The 24278-nt window shown below is 35.3% G+C and overlaps 1 protein-coding gene across 3 annotated transcripts in view; it reads left to right on the top strand.

The window, feature by feature from the left end:
* The window catches only part of FMR1 (fragile X messenger ribonucleoprotein 1), a 30719-nt gene extending 7235 nt beyond the window's left edge, over positions 1–23484 (top strand). Inside the window, exons 2-15 of one of the 3 annotated variants that reach the window (XM_082062315.1) lie at positions 1422–1474; positions 2109–2202; positions 3204–3275; positions 3546–3694; positions 4310–4403; positions 4492–4608; positions 9172–9342; positions 9473–9551; positions 11481–11590; positions 15008–15094; positions 17116–17311; positions 18563–18742; positions 19064–19146; positions 20951–23484. In XM_082062315.1, the coding sequence (XP_081918441.1) occupies positions 1422–1474; positions 2109–2202; positions 3204–3275; positions 3546–3694; positions 4310–4403; positions 4492–4608; positions 9172–9342; positions 9473–9551; positions 11481–11590; positions 15008–15094; positions 17116–17311; positions 18563–18742; positions 19064–19146; positions 20951–21061 (1596 nt within the window). In that variant the 3' untranslated portion in view covers positions 21062–23484. Of the gene's footprint in view, positions 1–1421; positions 1475–2108; positions 2203–3203; positions 3276–3545; positions 3695–4309; positions 4404–4491; positions 4609–9171; positions 9343–9472; positions 9552–11480; positions 11591–15007; positions 15095–17115; positions 17312–18562; positions 18743–19063; positions 19147–20899 lie in introns of all 3 variants that reach the window. The other 2 variants (XM_082062314.1, XM_082062316.1) reach the window with 2 other exon arrangements.
* The last annotated feature ends 794 nt before the right edge of the window (positions 23485–24278 follow it).

Genomic DNA, 24278 nt, shown 5'->3' with positions numbered 1-24278 from the left:
GCATTAGTGATTTTTCAGGTTATTAACTAGCATTGCACATCTTACTTACTTACTTAATGTCTCTGAGTAATAACATTTGTGTGCTTGCTTTAAGTATAATCAGGTCTTGGAGCACTGTATCAGTCATCAGGTATTGCACTTCTTTGATACTCAGATATTCCTGCAACTCAAGAAGTACTTTGGAATACTTCATAAAGGAAAAATATCACAATAATTTTTTTAAAAAACATTTAGATTTCTTATGAGAAAGAAACTGCTACCTTCTTGTGAGAGATAAAAGCTTCTCTTGTCTTGGAAACTTGAAATGCAAGGAGAAAAAAATGGTCCACAGTTCATTAAGTAATTCTTCTTCAGAAGCAGTACTTACTGTTAAATTATTTTCAATTTCCTGAAAACTTTTCAGTCTACCAAAATGCATCTCCGTTGGTAGAATAAATTTTTATACTAAGTCTTGCTCATGGGCAAGGCTAATACTATATATGGACAAATATTAGTGGAATACTCAGCACTTCACCAATGTTTATCTGTTTCAGAAGTTCATAGGCGTATTTTTAAAAAAGAAAGAAATAACAATAAAAAAAATATCTTTTCATCCCTGGTTGTCCCATGACCTCCATCATTTGAGGCTACAAAAAATATTTTCATTGGTAAATCCCAAAGGTCTTTGAGTATCAGTCTTGCTGTTCTGCAGATGGGGGGGATATTTGGGCTTGAATCTGAAAATTGCTCAAAGGTCAGTCAGTTGAGTGGCCTAGGGCAGGCAAAGCCCTCAGTGCTGAATCTTAGTTCTCTGCTCTGTGTTGTGGTTTCGTTGGAGACTCAGCACAACTACTGTCCAACCCCTGAAGAAAATGGAAGGCAGGCTGCAGAGCATTTATCTTAAGTTTGTGCACTGTGGAATTTAAGTGTGATGAAATAAATAAGGGGAAAGCTATCCTAAAATGGATATAGATGAGTTTTGCTAGTGTGATAAGTGTGATATTCGAACTTACCTTGAGGTAAGGATATTTTTTTTTTTTTAGGGAGTACTGATGAGGTTTAACTTCTATACCTGTCAAAATACACAAAATGTGATTATAAACCCAAACATTGAAAACTTTAGTTATAAAACTATTCAGAATGATCTTGTAATTTGTTAGTAGCCTCTCCCTTTACTGCTAAAAAGCAGGAAGAATGCATGTGTAACCTGGGCGTTTTGCCTGTGTATTAGTGGGCTGGCAGTCATGAACCACGGGAGGTTATCGGCTTTCAGTATGTGTTTTATGTAAGTCTGTTGCAAAATTAAAAAGGCAGACTTGAAAGCATACTTAAATTTTCAGTTTTATCAATACCAGTGAGAGGAAGGCATTGTATGGGTTTAAAATTATTTTTTAAATTATCTGTAAGCAGACCACAATTATACCCTTTTTTTTTCTATGCAGGCATTTGTAAAAGACGTGCATGACGATTCTATAACAGTTGCATTTGAAAACAAGTAAGTGTATTGCATTTATAATTGCTTTTCATTATTTAAATATTTCTAAGTACAAAACTGTAGTAATGTGGGTTCTGTTGGGAAGGTAAGCATATCGAGTTGTCATAATGTGAATTCAATGCCATGTTGGAATAAGACAGCAGTGGTACCATGACTGCCTCTTCCTCATGTGAATGTATTAGTTTAGATTTAGGAGGTTACATTATTACAAAATTTATTTTATAGATAAGTGATGAATACCAGTTTTCTAAGCTAGAAATAAAATTAAATTACTTTCCCATCGTTTAAGGGCATAAAAAGTTAACTTTCCATTATACCATTTAGTTTAGCTTTCATTTCCTTCAGGAAGTAAACAGCCCTCTGCTATATACATTTTCCTGTGAGTCTTTGTTATAGCATCATCTGTTGCATTTTGGAAATAGTGGCATCAGAGATTAATTTAAGAAGCTTAATGGTCACTTAGATGTATTTCTTCTTATTAAATATACATTGGATCATGTTACTTTTAATACATATATGCACAAAAGCTCCACAAAATTTAAAAATGTACAATTAATGCTTTGAAAGTGTTTCTGATTTCTGTTTACAAAGAAGGTGAAAACGTTGAGGCCATTCACTGTATTTTTATTTGTAGCTGGCAACCAGAGCGACAAATACCATTCCATGATGTGAGGTTTCCACCACCTGCAGGTTATAATAAAGATATAAATGAAAGCGATGAAGTAGAGGTATGTGTGGTCCATTAACAACATTTGTTTTGAGAAGTGAGAGAATTCAGGGTGAAAAATGTCAGCCAAGCCGGTGGAAGGTTTGCTTCCGTGTTATGTGCTATCAGTTTTTTTGACTCCAAGTACTACATAAAAGGCAATATCGAGCATGTAATCAGAAAGAGATTTTGACAGTTGTAAACCATACGGCAATTTTGGAATTCTGTATATCATGACCTCTTTGCTGGTTTACAAACGTGATCCGTGTTTCTTTGGTTACAGATCAGTTCTTTATCAGAACTGAATGAATCTAGAAATAGTTGCTGGACTGTAGTTCTTCAGCTGTAAGTTAATAATGTGTATATTACCAAAACTTCAAGCTGAATGAGCTAATTAGACCTACATGCATGTGTACATCAAATACAAAAATACATGTGCTTATGTAGATACTTATGTATATAGAGAGACTAGCTTTAATAGAGCGCATTCTTAAACCTTCCTTATTTAAAAAAAAAAAACAACTTTCAAGACTTGAGTTTTGCTCGCATGCTATTTTGGTTTATTTTGATTTGAAATAAAATGGCAAAGCTTCTTTGGTGTAGATGTGGCCAATATCATATATGTGCTGAAGAAGTGTAGATATGTGTCCTCTTCCACTCACTGATAAGACCTCATCAGACCTACACATAACTAGAAATGCTGTTGGTTAAATACTAACAGATGTGAAAGGCTGAATTCTCTCTTTTGACTGTATGCAAGACTGAAGCAACTTATGCCAGTAGATTGGGTACTATGTTATTTATCTGTACAATCCTGTATACATGGTTTTATGCCCTACCTGTATTTGCAATAGATGTTTTGGCTGTTACATGCTTGCTATGTAGAGCATAGAGACTTCATGTACCAATATATTTTGCTGGATTGTATTCTTATAGTAGAGTTCCTGATTGTATTAGTTAGTGTCAGCTTTTGCGATGTCTTTTAAGAATGCTACAGATATGTAATGTAAATGTTTTGTTTAGGTTTATTCCAGGGCAAATGAAAAAGAACCCTGCTGTTGGTGGTTGGCTAAAGTGAGAATGATAAAGGGTGAGGTAGGAATATGCATATATACATCTATTTTTTAATATTTTTCAATATTTATTTATATTTTCTTATGTTACTTTTTTATATTGATGTACATGGTGATTTTAACTTGTCCCCCTTAATTGATTACTTGACTAGGACCATTGCAATTACCATTAACCTCAACCTGAAAAGTTTGAAATTTGACTTGTTCAGTTAAGTGCCTTTCACTTAATGGTGTAATGCTCACTCTTGTCATAAAATGTCTGGCTTGGATGATTTTATTATTTTTGTATCAGTTCTACGTAATAGAATATGCAGCCTGTGATGCTACATACAACGAAATTGTCACAATTGAGCGTTTGAGATCTGTGAACCCCAATAAACCTGCAACAAAAGATACTTTTCATAAAATCAAACTGGCAGTTCCAGAAGATTTAAGGCAAATGTAAGTACAAGTGTTTCTTTGTGACTTCTTTCAAACTGTGGGGAGCTTCTTGAGAAGGAATAAAACCGTTTTTTCTGCTCTGAATGTAGCTCAAAATTCAGATTAATACTGACTCCCCTTTTTTAGCTTCAGATCACTTTCTGCTTTTTTGACTTACATGTTAGTGCCTCAATGTGAATAAGCAACAAATTCAGCTTTAACTAAGAATTTCCAAAGTTAACGTTATAGTACCCAAGTTCACTAAATAATGAGTGAACAGAAGAAGCCCAGAGTAGCAAAATACAGGATGAGATGAGTATAAGGTCTGAGGAATGCTGCAGTGGTGACAGTGAAGTCACACATCTTACTGGTTCATGGTGTGTTTGAAGTTTTTGACTTGCTGATTGTAGTGATTATAGCCTTTTGAATCTAGTTTTGCTTAACTTGTTTGTCATTTCATAGATGTATGTACAGAAAAATTATGAAATATTTCTAATCCCACTTGTGAAAACAAATGAGAGAAAAACGAGTGAAATAAATAATGATAACAATAAAATAACACCTGCATTCAAAGGGAGAACTTGGATGTTTTTATTTAGGTTCTTATTTTTAACTTCGTAGAGTTTTTATTCCTAGGTGTGCCAAAGAATCTGCACATAAGGACTTCAAAAAGGCAGTTGGAGCTTTTTCTGTAACGTATGATTCTGAAAACCACCAACTTATTATTTTGGTAAGTACCAATCTCTAACCGTAACATTGGCAGTGGTTTGTTTCAAAAGTTCACATGTAAACCACTGTTTTCTTTATTAATAATTTAGTCAATCAATGATGTAACAACAAAGCGGGCAAACATGCTGATTGATATGCACTTTCGAAGTCTTCGTACCAAGCTATCCCTGATACTGCGAAATGAAGAAGCTAGCAAACAGCTGGAGGTATGTTGTTTGTTTTCTCTGGAGTAATTTGGAGGGCAAGGGTGGAAGACTGTACTGGCACTATTCCTGACATTAAAAAGAGGCAGATGGAAATGTAACCCAATGAAGTTTATGGCTAAAGGGTCTGTTCTTGCAAAGACTCATTTTTATCCTATCCCATTTTATTGAGCAGGATTTTGTGCGTGCTTAAATATAAATATATGTATGTATACATACACGTATTTCTTTCATTGTTCGAAGCATAAAATAGCCATTGTTGCCTGAATAGTGCCACATACTCAATAGTTTTGAATTAGTTTTTAAAAATAGGTGGCAGTGAATATGGCATGACACTGAGATGGACTAGAACTTGATCTTGCAGAGCAACACAATGAAAATAAGAGATGGAAGGAGTGAGACTGGTAATAGGATGAGTACGAAGGGATGGGTTTGTCTATAGATAAAATGTTAGGAAATTGTCTTACAGCAGATACAGCTTCTGATATTCCTGTGACTGGGGAAGTGGGTGTTGACTGGCAAGAAGCTTGACTCATACTTGTCCATGGGAGAAAAAAAAGAAGAGTAGGCTAGGAAATAAGGGGATCTTTATATAGTAGAATTAACATTTCTTCATGGTTTTTGTCCTATCTACAAATCGGAGCAAGTAGCAACATTTCTGAAAACTTCCTTTTAAATTCACTGTTAAGAACTAGAGGTACCACTCAAACTATTGTAATTCAATTTTACGTGGGTGTATACCAGCTCAGTTAATTTAGAGCTGGGTTTCATTCTGCCTACCTGCAGGATGGAGGATTACATGTATTCGGTTTTAGCTTGAAGTGAGATGTGGTGGTGTAGTTCAGGCCTCTTGTATCCATAAGGCGTACTTACTGTTACAAGAAGTTCTCTCTTCTGTTGTTCTCTTTTTCATCTCTTGATTTGTATATTTCCGAGATGTAATTCAAGTTTGTTTGGGTCTTGATTTTTTTCAAGACCAAGAAAGGACAAGTTTCTTCTCATTTGTGTTCCTTTTTGAGCATGGCACTGTAGCTCTTCAGTAATCCGTTCTTCTGTCTTCAACCAGAACTGACAATTGTGTGCAGTTTACCTCTTAAAGTGCAAAGTGTTATTTTGGAGGTGGGAAGAACAACAGCCACTTTAGAGCTAAGTCTCTTTACCTGCCCCCACAAATGCATGCAGCAGCAGCGGTTGTCATTGATTCCTTTCCCAAACTAATCTCGGATTCTGGCTGGCATTGTAAGGCTGAACCTTTTTGCTGTTGTGAAGGACTTGAGACCTTGATTTCGTTCTTACTAGAAAATCGTTGTTACACTTTAGTTTCTACCTGAGTAGTACTTCAGTGAAGGTTGTGAGATTAATATATACAGTTATAATTTGTATGACAAAAGTTGTCTGGTATTTTTCATGTTGGCATTTGTTTCCTGTACTTACAATATATATAAAATGAATTTTAACCAAACCTGATGAGAAAAGCTTTAGATAGTGTCTACCAGAAATGATGAGTACAATTTTTACTGACATATAGACATACTGCACATGTCCATCTGCAGAAGAAATATTTAGTGAACGCTTTGGGCTTTGCTGCATTATTAATAATCGTTCATTGTTTCCATAAAATAAACCTTTTTCTACGTCTCATACTCTCTGAATTTTAAATGTCTGCCACTTTTTTCTTCTAGCAGCTTTACCTTTTCTGCTTTCTGAGCCATAATCATTAGACCAGCTTCTTTTGTTTTTCTTTCTTTCCATTTGTTGTATCTTGTACCTTCTTTCTTTTCTGGTATTAGCTTCCTGACTTGCATGGCTTTACAAGTGTGGTTTTTAGAGCATCAAGTAAAATAACCAATTATTTTCTGTTTGTGTTCCTTCCCAGTAGGTGTGGATTAGTTGTTACTTTGGCATACTAAAAAGCCTGAATTTACAAATGTACTTTTGCGTTCTGGTTTGTATTCTATGTAAATGCAATTCAGTCATTGCCTCTAACTAGGTATTAATACATTATTTGCATATTTGTTTCTTAATAATTTATTAGAAGGAAGTAGAATACAGGATTTCCTATGTTTAAATAAAATAAATCTTGTTATGCATCATTTAGAAAATCTAATAATAGTACAAGCAATATAAACACAGTTTGACTGTCACAGCCATGGTCCCTAGTGATGATGTAGCTTCATCTTTTCTACATATCAAAGATAGTTGTGTTAACAACTGATCATTGATTTGATCATCCTGTTCTCCACTGTCAAGTGACAATCTATAACAGATGCCAACTAGTAAATTGGCATTTGGATTATCTGTTAGAATGTAGATCTGTGAGCATTTAAAATAATGTTTGCTTTCTGAGTTGTCTGTAATCCAGTTAATAAAGTGCTTGCTAGGGCTCCCTGAGTATAGCAAGTATTTCCTGACACTTGCATACTTGTACCACTATCTGCGGTAGCCAGTTCTCCGTGACAGTGATGTACTACAGGGTATTTATTGACAGCATTAAGCAGGAGCAGGTCAGATAGTAGTAGCAGCTTAGCTAAGGTGGAGCAGGGTTTACTGTGAGCACTTTCTAGATGTTTTCTCAGGCTCTGTAGTGTCTCGTGTTACTGAGGTTAAACTGCTAATTTTAAGTGTGCTTGTATATGTCTTTGAAGTGGTTACAGCTTTGATTGCAATGCAGAAACGTGTAGGATTATATATCTTGACTCTGGAAAGACAATATGCAGCTCTATCTTACTTTTTTCTTCCTTGCAAAACGTTCTTTCTATTTTACTTAATAGATTATCACATTTGGAAATTCTTTCTTCCTTCAGTGCTGCTTTCCTGTGTTCTGTTATGCTCAGATGCTTGTGGATGGTGTCTACGTTTTTATGTAGGAATTCCACTCACTATGCCAAATAATGACTTTTTTTACACATTTTATATTTCCTCTTCTCTGTAGATTTAAGTACTATCACTTCCTTTAAATGTATGACAACTTCATTATCATAAACAATTTGTTTTGTTCTGTATATTTATATCTTACTGATTTCTCTCCATATGCTTCTTTTAGTTCTTAGAGTGACCCAACTTAGTGATCTTCTCAGTTCATGTAGATCAAGTGTCCTATAAGAAAACTGTTTTATTAAAGCATGAAGAGGCTGTGTAGGAGAAGTTTATCAGCCATCCTTTTAGTTGTCTTAAATATCGTTTTGTTTCTGTAAAAAATGCATCCACTTATCTTTAGCAGTTTCCTCACTTGCTGGACAGGTTCTGAACTGCATGCAATTCAGCATTTCCGAAGTGCTTTTTCTTGCACTCGTGAGGTCTGTACGTGCCAATAATCTGAGCTACCTGGGACTGAGAGGCTGTTCATATCCATGCAGGATTGTTTGGGTGGTGACAAAATCCAGGCTTCCTGCTTGTTTGGGTATTTTCAGTGCTGTCCAATTCCACAGTGTGCTACAAGATATTTCTCAAAAGCTTCCCTCTGTTTCCAGCTCTCTTCTGCCTGCTTGCTGTGTGGTGGAAGTTTTATACCATTAAGAGAATACTGAAACTGTATTTTCTGTATGGGCAGGTATACGCATACTTGTGCATCAAATCAGAGCTTACTAACATAGTTCTCTTGGAAGCTCAGGACCACTTTAGGACATGGTTTACTGTGCTCACTGGAGTTATAGTTTGTTTGTTTCCCAGTTTCATATAGTTTTTGTAAGTTTTATCCAGGTTTCTAATTATACTTTTTTTTTTTTTAATTCCAGATTCAACAGTCGATTATTTTTTTGTTGTTGTTGTTTTTTCTTTTTCTTTCTTGATATCTTATTTCAATTAGGAGATCCTCATTACGATTCTGTAAGCTGTTTTGTATTGTTTGGTTACACCATAGCAGTTGCATGCAAAGGTGATAAGAGTTCCAAAACAGTAACCAGGTGTGGAATCTGAGAGGAACTGAGTCTCAAACATGTGATGGAAAGTTGATTTTAATAGTGTAGTCAGATTGACCTTTCTGTATTGGTAGAAGTGTGATACCTGGCTTAAATTATTAACATACATGTTCCATGAATTCAAGCAATAATTGCAGTTATACTGTAATTCTGTGTTGTCTTGCATAGGCGTAGATTCTTCTTTTTTTTTTTAAGTGCAATAGATATCCATAGTTACTGGTTTCTGTATAATTTTTTCTGCCCAGTGATTGAGTTATTGCTGTTTCCCCCTACTTGTTGAAATGGATGCAGTTTTTTTGTCTCAGAGGTTGTAGGGTTTGCTTTAACAGTCAACATAGCTCCGATTTTTACTAACCTATATGGGCACTGTCTTCCCTAATAACATTGGGTAGCTGTAGATACCCTGTGGTAATTCAAAATACAGAGGTGTCAACAAACCTAGAGGATAGCCTTATGTTAACATTTAAAAGGCAACATTAAGACTTCTGAAGAAGACTCTGCAGTGCTTTTGATGTGAAAATAAGTGCATTAAAAGGATTAGTTAAAGTGAAAAGTATACTAAGTACCTGATTAAAGAATTGGCTCTACATTTGTTTATTTCTCTCACTGGTGTACTGAAAATCAAAGCTAACATTGTATTTTTCCTCAGAGTTCTAGACAACTTGCGTCACGATTTCATGAACAGTTTGTTGTACGTGAAGACCTAATGGGTTTGGCCATTGGCACTCATGGTGCTAATATTCAGCAAGCCAGAAAGGTCCCAGGAGTGACTGCCATTGATCTTGATGAGGATACTTGCACATTCCATATTTATGGAGAGGTAAGTTCCCTTTAGCCTTTCAAAACAAAAACAAAACAAAAACAACAAACCACACCAAAAAAAGAAGGCAAAAAACCCCACGCACGTGGGAAAACAGATCTCATTTCTCTCACACATCTGTATATTTTAGGATCAAGATGCAGTGAAAAAGGCAAGAAGTTACCTTGAATTTGCTGAAGATGTCATACAAGTCCCAAGAAATTTAGTAGGTATGTCAGTTCTGGAGACTGTGTGATAATAAAGAAAAATGCCTTGAACTGTGTTTTTTTCACTTTCAGAAGTGTGGCAGGGTAAAAGTTTGCAGAAGTTCTCTATGTGAAACGGTTCTATATGGTACAAAGTCTTGGCATCTAGGGCCTTAATTTTTTCCAGCTCCATGTGGAATTTTTATGGATGCATTTACATTCAGTACCTTATAAGAAATTAACTCCTGGTTTGGTAGTTCAGGGATATCTTAAACTAGAACCAACGTTTAAATACGAGGTAGAATAGTTTCTGTATTGAGCCAAAGAATTCAAATACTTCCTCTGAAGCAGTCCAGAGATGAGTTCAGCTGTACAGCAGATGAATCTGCAGTCTCATATTTTCATAGTACATTTTGAATCATGTCTTTGACTTGTATTTGTCTTTTTTCATGTCCTTTTACATCTGAAATACAGTTTGTTTAGAAGCAGCACTGTGGGATGAACCAAACTCCTAGTTAAGGTACCCAATGATGGAGAAAATACCCCAAAGACAATGGAATAGATTTCTAGTACCAAATACCCTGAAAATGTCCTCAAGACTGCATGTAACCCTTGTGCATGTGGGGCAATCTTTTGATGAGCTTTTGATGCTATAAACATGGCTTAATTTGGTAGATAAGTAAATAAATAAAAGCAGGGAAAATACTAGACAGTATGACTTTCCTCTAAAAACAAAGACTTCAATATCCTGCCCAGCAGTGTATGAAGCAGTGTATGAATTGGTTTAAGACCAGTAGTTCTGCCTTCTCCACTCACTTCTGCTTCTGCTGGTGATAAGTAAAAATGATAAGCTGCCATCATCATTTTAACTTTAGGTTTTAATTTCTTCGTTTTTGTTTAGAATTTTGCAATTATTTTTGTTTTGGTGGTTTTTAATTTCTGCTCACCTTCTTGGCCTGGATCCTTTAGAATATAAAATCGACTGAACCATATGTTATATTCAAAATAAGATAACAAAACAACAGCAACAAAACAAAAAGCAAACAAAAAACCCCCAACCAACCATAACCACTCACACATAAAACCCCCTACTTGTTACATGCAGAAAACATCTGTTTTGTCTCTCCTTTAATGCTTTAATTGAATGATATGGCCTTTCCGTATTGTCTCCCAAGCAGCTCAGGTTTCAGACAGCACGTTATTTTGCTGAGGTTGTAGAGAACTAAAGTTTTCATTTTCATTGTCTCAAATGATGCAATTAGAAGGTCTTGTTCCAAAGATCAATGCATTAATTACTGGTATTAGAGTAAAATTTATTTCCATATTTATCTTTTGCTTTTTAATGATACGTAAACTATTTTCAAATACCTTTTAAAAAGCTCAGTTTCAGAGAAGAGAACTTCAGATCTGGTTCAAACTGTATCTTCAGTAGTATCAGAAAACTTCATCAACTAAAACTTTTGTCAACAAACTATGAGTGTTGCTTTGTTCTCTACCCAAAAGGTAGTGACAGTGAATGTTAGAGCACTTTTAAAGGGTTTTTTGGGGGTTTTGTGTTGTGTTTTAAATGCAACCAGCAATGTTTATTTGTAAATCACCGAAGCTATTTCATACCAACAAAGCAAAGGCAAATAAGCATGCAACATACTGAATATTTGTGTAATTGAGATGTATAATTTCAAATGATTCTATACAAAGGTAAGGCATTTGTGATTTAATTTCCTTTGCTCTCTTACACAAGCTTTGAAAAAGGAAACTATACTCCGTAACCCCAGGCTTGCTTAAACATTTTAGTTCATGGCTTGTTAACTAAATTTTGTTGTGGAGTATTAACTAATTTTTGAGGAGTTCTTGCACTGGTACTAAATACTCTTGTTTAATTACAGTATAGTAGTACTCCCAGGTTTGGGGGAAAACCCTAAAGGTGGAATGTTCTGTATGTTCTTTCTGTAGGAAAAGTAATAGGAAAAAATGGAAAACTGATTCAGGAGATAGTGGACAAATCTGGTGTCGTAAGAGTGAGAATTGAGGCTGAAAACGATAAAAATATTCCACAAGAAGAGGTATGTTTTCAGTTTATGTGTTTTTTTGTGTGTGTGTTAATTGGTAGCTATTTTCTAACCAGGGATAAAATAAATTCTTCTGTGTATCTTCATAGTGGTAAGATGTTCTGATTAAGGTGTGGTTTTTGTCTGGTGTTATCTCTAATTTCCTAACGCTTATGGGCATTTTTATATAAATTTGGCTTATCTGTATTTGAAAAATGCTTTGTGAAACTTCTTGTTGATGCACCTTCTTAGATATTTCATTTTAATCCTGTTAGAAGCAGTGACGCTGTTTCACAGTACTTGCTAAGCTGTATATCAGCCTATGTGAAACTTACTGTTTTCATTCATTAATTTGCTTGGAGTTTGATCTCTTGGGGTTTTACCTGATCTAAATTTTGATTAGTCATTTCTTATATTGTCAAGAAAAGCTTGTGCTTTATGTATAAGCCTCTCTTTTTATAAATATTACCTAAATATTACCTGTCAATTGTAACCTAAATAAAAAGCAAGTCTGAGCAACATGATACACCAGGTTTGCGCAGGAAGGCTGTCAGCCTTGGAAAGGGCATTCATGAAGTCTTGAACTTTGTAATGTGAGGCAGTTTTCTGTGGGGCTGTGTTGAGGGGAGAGTTCGCAGGTTTGCAAGGAAAGCTTCATGCATGAAGCTTTTAACATCTCAATGCCAAAAGTTTCCTGCAATTTCCAAGGTGAAATGTGCTTCAAGAAAACTGAACTGTCTTTAGTTCACCTGAAAATCTAAACGTAACAGGTAAGGAACCTTTGCTACTTTGAATAAGATACTAAATATGGTTCTGGAACCCTTACATTTTTGCTTGAGTAGTTATTTAATCTTTTGTATTATCACTGTAAAACTATTCCTGAAGACCCACAATCCAATTTCCATCTTTCTGTAAATGGTGGCTAAGCAATTAAGGGTTTTTTTTCTACTTTATTAGTTTTATATCTATCTCAAAAGGTAAAATAGTAAATGTTTCAAGAATTCACTGCTATGTCCTGTTTCATTTCTACTGATAAATTCTTGCAGCATAGAATTCTTGAACTAGCTTAATAAGCAAGAGGGTGCTATTATTGTAGGCTAAAACTTTCAAATTTAACAACATGTCAGCCTGGAGATTAATAGGAAGGTAAAAGAGCAAGTAGTCATGGCTGCATTTAGTATGTTGGGTTTTCTTTTCTCCTTCTGGCTTGAAAAAGCTTATCTGTTGATGTTCTTCAATCCAAAATGCGGCTTTTAAAGACGAACTTGAAAGCTTTTATTACCCGCCAAGCCCTGCATTGGTACTTCCCTGTTTTACCTGCTAATGACACTGGTAACACAGGCAGTGCTTATGCTGCTTCATGTGTTAGTTGTGTCGTATCAGGAGCAACACAGAAACCCAAGATAAAATTTTGGCAGATAAGAGGTTTTGTAGGTTTATTTGTATTTCATATTTTAAATAAATTCACATTAAAATTGCCACATGTGAACTTGGATACTACAGGCCTTTGTTTTGTAAGGAACAATACTTCAGTTTTGTATGTTAATACAGCATTGGGTTCTTTTTGTTATGACTGAAGTGTTAAATACTGCCCATAAATTTCAGGTGCAGTTTCATAACCTGCATAATTTTATAACAGGATCTTCAGGCTTTTCATCTTTTTAAAATCAGATAGGTAGTGTTTGTTATAGTAGTATATGTTATTTTGATATCTCAATTTCTTATGGACGTAAGATCTGCTCAGTACTCACCACTGAAACTAAGTTGAAGATTGGTACTTTTGCATTAAGGACAGAAATAAGGTTCAATAAATAAGCATTTTGATATTTTGTGTGGCTAAAATTGATATTGTTGCCAACTATGAAGAATATCAGCTGGCATTGCTGTCCCTAGAATCCACTGCTAAAAGCAACAAGGAGCTGTTTCCTTAAATGCCTTTTTAAGTCAGTTGTCCTGTGATCTTTTAATAATTGATATTATGTGCTAGTTAATGCCAATTTAGTAGAAATTTCATTGCTCTTTATCAAGTTTTATTAAATATTTATGAAACTTAAAATACCCAAGATAATAAAATGTTTCAGTCAATGATGCCTGGGGCTAAAGGATTTCTAATGCTTGTGAAAGCTAGTGTTGAGGTTTCTTAGGATTAGAATATTGTGTAGTGGTTTGGTGTTTTTTTCCTTGTTATTTAATGCAAACGCGTAAGACCTAACAAAAGTTTTCTGTACGTAAAATAAAAAAAAAGCAAACCACAAAAAAAAGCAGAGACAAATTAAAGACTTGTCACTCCGTCCCTCTTAGGGAACCTCAGCAAACTGTGTATGGATTATTTTTTCAAGACATTTGTGTTTCAAATCAACTCACTTTTGCAAAAAAACCCTTTTTTGGAATGCAGTCTTGTAAAGGGTGTATACACAATGAAAATTAAAGGTGTCATTAGAGGTCAGGATGAGGTGTCAGAACAAAATTTAAGTTAACCGGGTAGGTATAGCCAGGCTCCGGGTCTGCAGTGCCGTAGGTTTCAGCAGCTGAGTGTCTGTGAGACTTTGTGGAGTACAGGAGTCAACCTCAGTCAAGCTTATGCGGTCATGGTGGAGCTGCAGCTGGGCCAAGAATCAGGTAGTTCAAAGCTGGCTCAGCGGGTCCGTGTGAGCTCTGATCACACCTCTCAAACGCTGCATGGGCCTATTCTAGTGTCAGGAGTTTTGGTGTGGAAATCATCCTTTGATCTGCTCAAGTTTAGCTGTGTTTCTGGCACGCAGTGAGGCCCTTCTAGGTAGATTTCACAGTCTGCTTTGGCCTCCTAAGTTAGTCTTTAGATGTTTTCTCTCCAGGTGTCATGATTACAACTTCCACCTTTACCTTTTTCAGGTATTTGTAGAATCACTTAAAATACTTAAAAGGTAAATGTAAGGTAGCAGTCACTACATGAAGTACTCTTTCTTTTTTGTTGTTGTTGTTGTTTGCACTTTACAAATTGAGAGATCCTTATGAAGAACCAAGTTTTGTTTTATGACATGATGTTAACTTGATTTACTTTTTTAAAAGGTTTCTCTACTGATGTGTAGCATAAAAGAACCTGGTATGAGAGGTGATGTGAACAGCAAAGGTGGTATTAATTTTCAAGGGAGGAAACCTGAAGTATTTTGAATTGACTCTTTTTTTTTTTTTTTTTCACTTGTTCAGAAAAATAAATGTTGGTGTTGTGATGCGTATTATCTAAAAAATATTCTTAAAAAAACCCTTCATGTAAAGGGAATTAGTTTGTCATCCTAGTCAACATGAAAATTTAAATACAATATTGTCTCACTTTAAAAATTATGCTTAGCCATGTTGTAAAAATTGTTTTGAAGTTTTACAGCAATATGTTTGGTTTTCTTCAGTGTTTGATGCCTAATCAATAACCATAAGACTACTGTTACTGTGTTTTAGGGAATGGTACCATTTGTGTTTGTGGGAACAAAGGACAGCATCACTAATGCGACTGTTCTTCTGGATTATCATCTTAATTATTTAAAGGTGAGGAAAATTATGCTGCATTACCATTGAAACAGTAAGATGATCAAAATCTGTTTGGGCCCCAAAGGCGGCTGAAAATTGGTGTTGTAACAGATTTTTCAGTCTAAAAAGACTTATTGTAAAAGCCATGTTGTATTAAAAGAATCATTTATGTGGAGGATTTTTCAGAATGGAAAATACAAAGGACTGAGTAAAAATTAAAAAAAAAAAAAATCAGAAAATGATGACAATTTTTATACAAGGAATAGTCCATGATGCGACTGCAGAGCAAGCAGCGTTCTATGCAGAGATCCTGTACACAGTGGGCATTTCATTCTAAAACCCTGAACTCCTGTAGATAATTAACATTTCATACTTGAGGATGTTTTGTAGGTGATTCAGCTTTGTGTTGCGTTTGCCCCTTTGCGCTATAACTTCATTAGTAGTCTGCAGTGCTTGTCTTTTGTATAGGGAGAAAAAAATACCCCACATTATTACTTACAGTTGCTTCTGCTTTATAGGTGTTACGGCAGATGCTTGATCTTAGATGGCAGGGCCAGATGCTAACAGTAGGAACTGCTTTGAGTTAAATGTATCTTTTCTGAAACCTCTAGACCATTAATGATTTGATACATATCCAGTCTGTGCAGTAGCTATCATTGAATCTTCTAGAGTGCTAAAATCTCTGTATGCAACTGAAAGAAACTTCTCAGTACAGTGATCAGAGGAATTAGAAGAAATTACTTTTGTTTCCTTAATTACCTACTGACTAACTATACCTTTTAATCCTGCTTGTTGAGCACTTGAATTTATCAGTATTTTGGAGCAAAGATGCAGCAGTTCTGCAGCTATCATGTACTAGAGGCAGAGAAGGACCACTTGAAAGCTACTACTAAAAATCAAGCTCCTTTCTTGTATGCTCACTGTTATTTCAGAAGATATTTCTGGCTTAACTTCTTTGGCCACCTTGAGTGGGTACTTACATGTGAGTTGGTACTTAAATGGGTACTGACTAAGTGGAAAGTACTTAATAGCCAGCAAGGGATGTGAAGGGCAACAAGAAGGGCTTCTGCAGGTCTGCTGGCAGCAAAAGGAATACTACAGAAAATGCAGGCTCACTGCTGAGTGGAGTAGGGAACTTGGTCACAAAGGACAAGGATGAAGTACTGAATATCATCTTCACTTTTTATATTGGTAAGATTTATCCTAAGAAATGCCAGGCCCTTGAATCCACTGGGAGAATAAACAAAAAAGTTGCCACTTTTTGATGTAGTTAGAAATCGTCTCAAACTGACAAAAGTACTCCCTTAATATGTGTCATTGTAGATAATTGTTTGTGTTTATCTCTTTTATTAGTTATGTGTGGTAAAAATTTTGTTTGCTGGCTGTTTCTCTATGCCTGAGTTAAAGCACTTTGCTCTTTATGCTTTAATGCTTCCTCACTTCCCTGGTGTTATTTGTTATAATTAAGTAGAATTTAACAGCAGTGTAACCTCTAGCCCTTTTTATGAAACAGTGCTATTACACTGTAATTGTTTAATAACTTTGATATTTGTTATGTGCAACAGTGTAAGAAGCTTGTGTTGTAATCTAAAAAGTTTAAATTATGTCATTGTTGAAATGCTAAAAATGGATCATATTACTGTATTCAAAAACAAAGAAATGCTAATTTCTCTGTTTAAAGAACAATTAACTTCCTTAAGAGTAAAGATCTCATAAATGTAATACTGAAGTATAGTTTATTGTGTCTCCTGAAAACAGTTGATCTGAGTGCTTTTTCTTGATATATCTAGTTTAAACAAACCTAAACTTGCCAACTGTGCCACAGGGAGAATTGTATTGGTAACAAACAGATTTGAGCATTTGAAATATTTTTTTCTTAGTAGACAAATTATTTTCAAAGCTCAATTACTATATTTAAGTATTAAATGGATTATTAGTGGCAATACTGACATGCTGTTTCTTTCTGAGAACTGCCTGTCTGTACATTCAGGTGATTAAATATTGGTGACATCTGACTTGCTGTGCTTGTGTTTGTGTAGGAAGTGGACCAGCTGCGTTTGGAAAGATTGCAAATTGATGAGCAGCTTCGACAGATTGGAGCTACTTCTAGGCCACCATCAAATCGCACAGATAAGGAAAAAGGGTACATGGCTGATGATGGGCCAGGACTCGGCCGGGGTAGTCGGCCTTACAGAAACAGAGGCCACAGCAGACGCGGTCCAGGTTATGCTTCAGGTACGTAACTCCAAGTGCACTCGCAGTTTCAAGAGTGGCCTGTTGGTCTTTTGATTTATCCAAAAAGACTGGACTTGGAAACAGAGCTCTTAAAACAAGTTTAGTTAATACTGAATATTATTATTTGAAGACTATATGGAGCTTTGTGCTGTAGAAGATACTCTGAAGTAAAATGTAGTGCTTATATGTAATGTAAACTTATTTCCACGCAGTTCCTGTCTCTTAGAGAATGCTTATGTCTTCTACTGTATGAACTTTTCAGGGCAAGGTTTGTTATTTTATCTGTATTCGAACAATTCCTAATGATAAAGCTTCACTTTTCATTTGAACCTGTAAAAGGCTATCTTAATGTAAATATTTATAAGTGAAAATATTGTGTAGCTGAGCAGAAAAGCTATTTTCCTCATATTAAATTGAACTTTTGTGTTTTTACTAGAAGAGCATAGTCACCAAAATGTAGGGTTACGCTTTTAAAATCCTTGTATAATTCACTAATGAGTAGTTTTCAGGTTGGTGCTTCTTCAGAGTGATCTATTACTTCATTATCCATAACACAGATCAGCTGGTGTTTGTCCTCACTGAAAGGCCTGTAGCATGGGCTTGATAAGACAGCTTACTTTCTACATAATACGAAATTAATGTTTTTGTGCTGAAGCCCTTTTGCTGTTTCTGAAGATGTGAGTTCAACTGGCTAATAACAGGGCTATAGGAGGGAAAATTGGGGAAAAGAACCAGCTTTTAGCAGTGAAGGTGATCTGTTAACTGGAAAAATGGTAATGGACAGTTGGATTTGATACATTTCTAGCATTTGTAGTTCCCTGCTTTTGTAGTGTGTGTTACAGGCTGTTTCATTATGGATTTTTTTCTTCCTTTACATTGAGTTGTGGTGAGGGGAGACAAGGCAGGTTATATGCAGAACTTTGAGTTTTAGAAATATGAAAGGCTAGTCTATTAGACTACTTACTTAGATTCAATAGTATATTGGTAGGCTGATAACACCAAGTAGCTATAAATATATGGCACACTTAATTATTTTACATTAAGTGCACTTCTAACTTGTATTTGTTTGACTTATTTAAGAAGTAATGTGTATTATACACATTTCTGTATTAAGTATGTTATAGAGATTGGGAGGCAAAGATTCCAGAACTGTTTACTTTCAAAAATATATACATGTTTTTTCATTATACTGTAGTACTTTCATGCTAAGCTACACTGGCATGTTTGGATTTTTTTTCATCCTCTTGATAGGAACTAATTCTGAAGCATCAAATGCTTCTGAAACAGAATCTGATCACAGAGATGAACTTAGCGATTGGTCGGCAGCCCCAGCAGAAGAGGAGCGAGACAACTACCTTCGTAGAGGAGACGGGCGAAGACGTGGTGGTGGTGCAAGAGGGCAAGGAGGGAGGGGTCGTGGAGGATTCAAAGGTAAATGGAGGCTTAATTTTGAAAAAGAGGTCAGTGTTGGAGTCCTTAAGCAAACTCACTTCAATCAGTGGACAGTCTCTTTTGAACTGATGGTTTTAAACACTGTGGTTTTGTCTAATTTGATTAACACCTGACAAAAGTTTCCTTAGTGATTCCTGGCCCACAGTTTAAGAACGGTTGTTATGTTATTAAAGAATACTTGTTTAATGTTATTCAGCGTGAAAATTTTGAAGTATTTTCCTATTATGCTTGCATAAATTTTAAGTAAAATAAGAACATATGCCCTCGTCGAGCAACTTAGTTGATTAATTCTTCTTACAGGAAATGATGAACAGTCACGAACAGATAACCGTCAGCGTAACTCAAGAGATGCAAAAGGGAGAACAGCAGATGGATCTCTTGAGGTAATTTTTCTCTTATTGGAACTCTGTAATGTTTAAAAATGCATAAGTGTCAAATACTGACATTGAAGTCCTCAAAGCTACAAGTGACACAGACTTAGGGTTCCCTTTTGCCTATTCAGATCTACAAGAGTTCTGTGTCATTTTGTAACATATATGCAGGAATCTCAGTATAACAAGTTGTGTAAAGATGCAACTTCGTAATGTTAGCTTAGCTCTCCCTTTGGTTGGAACTCTGATCATGAGTCCCAAGGATTTACTAACCAGCTTGATTTCAGTCTTTGTTCTTACTAGCTTTTTTTTTTTAGCTTATATTTCTTACTGCGTTGTGTCTTGTTCTCTGTCGCCTATATGCCTGAGGGAGGAGAATCGTTAACGCTTTTTATAAAGAGAGTGTGTTGTAGCCAGAATCTTCAGAGTAAGAAAGATTAAACTTCAGAAACTACCTTCACTACTAAATGAAACATTTACAATTGAAGGCTATGCAATCTAGAAAGTAAGTTAAAAATACACATCAAGAAACTGTTCAAGTCATATTGAAATATTTTATAACCTTTAATGATTTGTAGTATTTTATAAAGATACTTTTATTTTCTTTTTTTCAAGTATGTTTTGTTGCGTAAAGTTTTTCAGGCTGATATTTTCTGCATATACACAAAGTTTCCCCACATGGAAACTATTCTTATTTCAAATGATAACATGCAAACCTTCTACCATCTCTTACCGCATAGGATGAGTTATGTTGTGAGGAAGAAATAGGAGCCGCTGCAAGCGGCTGCCTTCTGTGTGGCGTTACCAGGAGCTGTGGTTCTGATGGGAGATTGAGATGGCTCTTGGTTTGGTGTTAGAAAACCTGCTGAAAAAAGGAGGGGGAAAAATTGGAACAAGTGACCAAATGCTTAGTTTTCCAAGTGGGAGTACTCAATTTGAAAGTATAGTACTCGAATATGCATCTGAAATGCAAGCAGTTGACATGCCAAAGATATTTTCTGTTTTTTATAGTTAATCAGTAATTAACTTAGAAAGTTTGAAGTAGACAATGCAAAACTGCAGTGCTGAAAAAGAAAGGCACGTTATCAACAAGTCTTTTTTCTGTTGCTCTGAGATTTGGATGAGATACTTTATATGAAAATAAGCATTTGTGTATTGTTGAAACCTGCCTGATCTAGTTGTAAAAACTTTGTAATATTTCAAGGAGTAGGGGCTTACCCTCTTTACAAGCATGAAAATTTTGCTTTCAGATTGCTTTTTTCAATTTTTTTATTTTTATGACCACTTAAAAAGACCACAGAAATCTGTTTGGTCGATTAAATGAGACATTTTTTCAAATTCAAAAGTAGATTTTTTTTTGAGTGTTCATATCATTTCATGAGCAGCTTTTCTGTGTTCATTTTTTCCAAAAAAATGTTTATACGTGTGTACAACAAGTAGAAAGTTGAATTATTTAAAGTGAAATGATGCTGTTAGTTCTTCAGCTTTCTCTTGCACGAACACACAGGAAAACGTAGCTTCCAAGTCTAGGTGAACGGGAGGTTTTTTGGGTATAGGTCACAAGTATGTGGCATTTTTGAACAGAAAAAAATGCACACACTCTCCATTTCAGCTGGATACATTTACCAAAGCCATAACGGTGTGCAACCCTTTAAATATTCTGACTATTTAGTAAATAGTCCTCCTCCCAGGCTGCCAAGGTAGCACATGCGTAAGGGGTAGATGGAAGGAAGAGGGTGCTTTATATAACTCTAACTTGTTCCAGATCAGAATTGACTGCAATAATGAAAGGAGTGTCCACACTAAAACATTACAGAATACCTCCAGTGAAGGTAGTCGGCTGCGCACGGGTAAAGAACGTAACCAGAAGAAAGAGAAAACGGACAGCGCAGATGGTCAACAGCCGCTGGTGAACGGAGTACCCTAAACTGCATAATTCTGAAGTCATATTTCCTATACTGTTTCAGTAATTCCTATTCCATGTTAGAGAAACTTGTTAGGCCAAAGACAAATAGTAGGCGAGACGGCGCAGGGCATGAAATGAACATGTGTTCTCTGTTAGCCTTTTTTAACATCAACAGTATGCAGTTGTTTTCAGAATAAGAAGTTATTCAATATTTGCATAAAAATATCTGAATTTCCGAAAATCGCTTTCAAGTACATATTGCAGTTCAAACAATGAAAGATTCTTTTTTTGTTTGTTTTAAAAATACTGAGCTGTGCATTGGTAAACTTTCTGTTCAGTTGTACCATTTTAACACATCGGGTCAAATTCACTGCTCAATTTCAATTTTCAGAATAAATAGTGTTTGCAGTAATCAAATTGGCTTCTGTTTTCAATCTAACTTACAAGTTCTTCATGAAATGCTATGTCGTTTTATGTCCTGTGTCAGTTCACATTCTGGTCCACCTTTTTCAATATTTTAGTGGACCCTGAAATATGTGTGATGTAACAATTGTCATTTCCATTAGCAAAAAAAGTTGTATGATCTGTGCCTTTTTTATATCTTGGCAGGTAGGAATATTATATTTGGATGCAGATATCAGGGAAGATGAGTTGGTAACACTAAATGTAAAATATATGTAGCAATCCTTGTCAGACGTTAGTACTTTATAGACAAGTGCATGCTTTCCATAATTTTTTCCTTACATAAACATTGAGTTAGGCAGTTCTAAGAATAGGAGATTTATTTTGCACTGAAGATTTGGCAAATAGTGTTATTGAAAAAGGGGTGTAATTTTTTTTTTCTTTGTAGGCAGTACGGAAGCTTTTTTTAAAAAAAAAAAATAAAAAAAATAAAAACCTTTCCATTGTGGAAAACTAAAATTCATTGTTACTGAGGGAACAAGTGTAACATGTTCACAAAATAGTCATGTGTGCCTGCTATTTGGCCAGACGACCAGTTTAAGCGCTGATGTTTTTCATCCTCCCCAAATTTTTTTTTAATTCCTTATTTTAATTTGGGAACTGTTCTCAGGAGAGGTGGGAAGAGAATCACCATGTGTAGTGCCCTGGTACAGCAGTGCGAGAGATTGGACATAGAACAAAAATACATTGTATTTTGAGGTACAAGGTCTGAATTAACGGCCAATTGGAAGGTGTCGCAGAATCCGATCCAAAGTGGAGTTGTACACCAGGGAAGGGTGGGCAGTGTGGGAGGAGTTGTGCTTGCTTCTGTTTCCGATCGTACGTTAAACTTACTTGGCAAAACTGTATAAGGACCTTCATTTTAATCCATTTTTATTGAGATTGCTCCAGAAGGAGAGCCACTGTTTATGGACAGAGTTGTACAAACTTGACCTTGCCTCTGATGTGTTTTGTGAGTTTTGTTTCTTTGCTCTTTTCATTCTTTTTGTTTCTTCCTTGCATACAGGTGAGCATACTAAAAATGGCAACGAACTGCACATGATTTAACAAATATAAAAATGTCTTAAAAAGTATTGCCAAACATTAATGTTGATTTCTAGTTATTTATTTTGGGAATGTATAGTATTTGAAAACAGAAATTGGTACCTTGAACACATCATCTGTAAGCTGTTTGGTTTAAAATACTGTAGATAATTAACCAAGGTAGACTGACCTTGTAATGTAACTGCTCTTGGGCAATATTCTCTGTACATATTAGCTGCGACAGATTGGATTTTATGTTGACATTTGTTTGGTTATAGTGCAATATATTTTGTATGCAAGCAGTTTCAATAAAGTTTGATCTTCCTCTGCTAACTGATGTTGATGCAATCCTTATAAATGATTGCTTTTAAAAATCTCAGAGTGGAGAGAAAGTGTTTCTTTGTTTAGACTTTAATTGTAGCCATTGTTTACTTACACATTATAGAAGACTTCTAAAATATTACTGTTTTCAAAACTATGGCACATAATGCTCAAGACAACGCAATCTAAATATTAAATGGTACAGTACCTGTTGAGTTGTCACACTACATGCACTATATTTCTCACATTCAGTGGTTGAATTCACTAAGGTGCTAACTAGGTTAAATGTGAAATTACTAAATTACAGTTGGACTAATTAGCTGCATTCCATTTTCAAGTGCATTTTGGGGTTATGACCTTTTTCAGTATTTGTGTGCTTAACATGTATCCCTTTCAATTCAAATTCCAGTGTTTTTAAATGTTATTAAATTTCAAGAAATTAAACTGTGAATCTAAATGTACAATTTTATTTTGCAAAGTCATGTTGTTTCGAAACTTAAAAGTGCAACAAATTGTCTGATGCTTGAGTTCAGGTCTGTCCTATTGGTAACTTATAAAGTATGGTCTAATGAATTAAAATTATTTTTAAAATAAAGTTCTTTAAAAAGAGTGAGAGGTATTTGTGAATGATGCCAAAGTCCAGATTCAATAGTGTAAAGCACAAAGACTGTGAATTAACAAATACTTACCAAACCAGCAATTTTGTTTCCTTTCTTTACTAAGTGCATTTTTGGTAATGATGATGGATTAGGATCTTCAGAGTTGGTAAAAAACCTTATCAAGGAAAAAAAAAATCTTCACAAAGCTTTTTTGAAACATAGGTAAAAATCTCTCCTTTATGAGCATTCATGAGTTCAAGAACCAAACAGGTTTAGTTTCTTGAATACAGAAATTGTTTAAATTACATAGTAATAGATTAACTTTCTCAGCCCTATGTGTCTCTAATATCAACAATTTTGTACCAGTCTTTCAACAAGCCAGAAACAACATTAAGTGCCACGATACTGAGTGGAGGTGCCGTGTTCTTCACAGTAGCACTGACTGTGAAAGAGAACTTGTTTTCCTGAACTGCAGTAGGTTTCTCTGCAAAACCTGTCAGTATTAAATATTAAAAGGGAATAGATTAATTTGTTTCCAGTGGGAATTCCTCAGTCACTTCAGGAACCCTGCTGCCTTGTTCCGATCAGCAGCATTCTGTATTAATCTGCGAGGCAAAAGATGGGTCTCATTTTTTTTAGCCCATGCATTGTTAAAGATTTTAGTCTATTTCCAGAAGCAGTAGGATTTGTAGTGGAATATCTGTTCTGAGGGTGGGGGGAGATGTTGATGTTGGTTCTGGTGGGTACTTTAAAGAATTTTTTTCAAGTGACAAGGCTTAGCTTGATGTAGTTTCCTCAGTAGTTTGTAATAAGCTTTTTTCTCATTCACTTGG

The sequence above is a fragment of the Streptopelia decaocto genome (genome assembly GCF_964273445.1).
Source record: "Streptopelia decaocto genome assembly, chromosome: 10".
In the NCBI taxonomy this organism is placed as follows: Eukaryota; Metazoa; Chordata; class Aves; order Columbiformes; family Columbidae; genus Streptopelia; species Streptopelia decaocto.
Note: the sequence above shows the minus strand (reverse complement) of the source record. Positions and strands in the feature narration are given on the sequence as shown.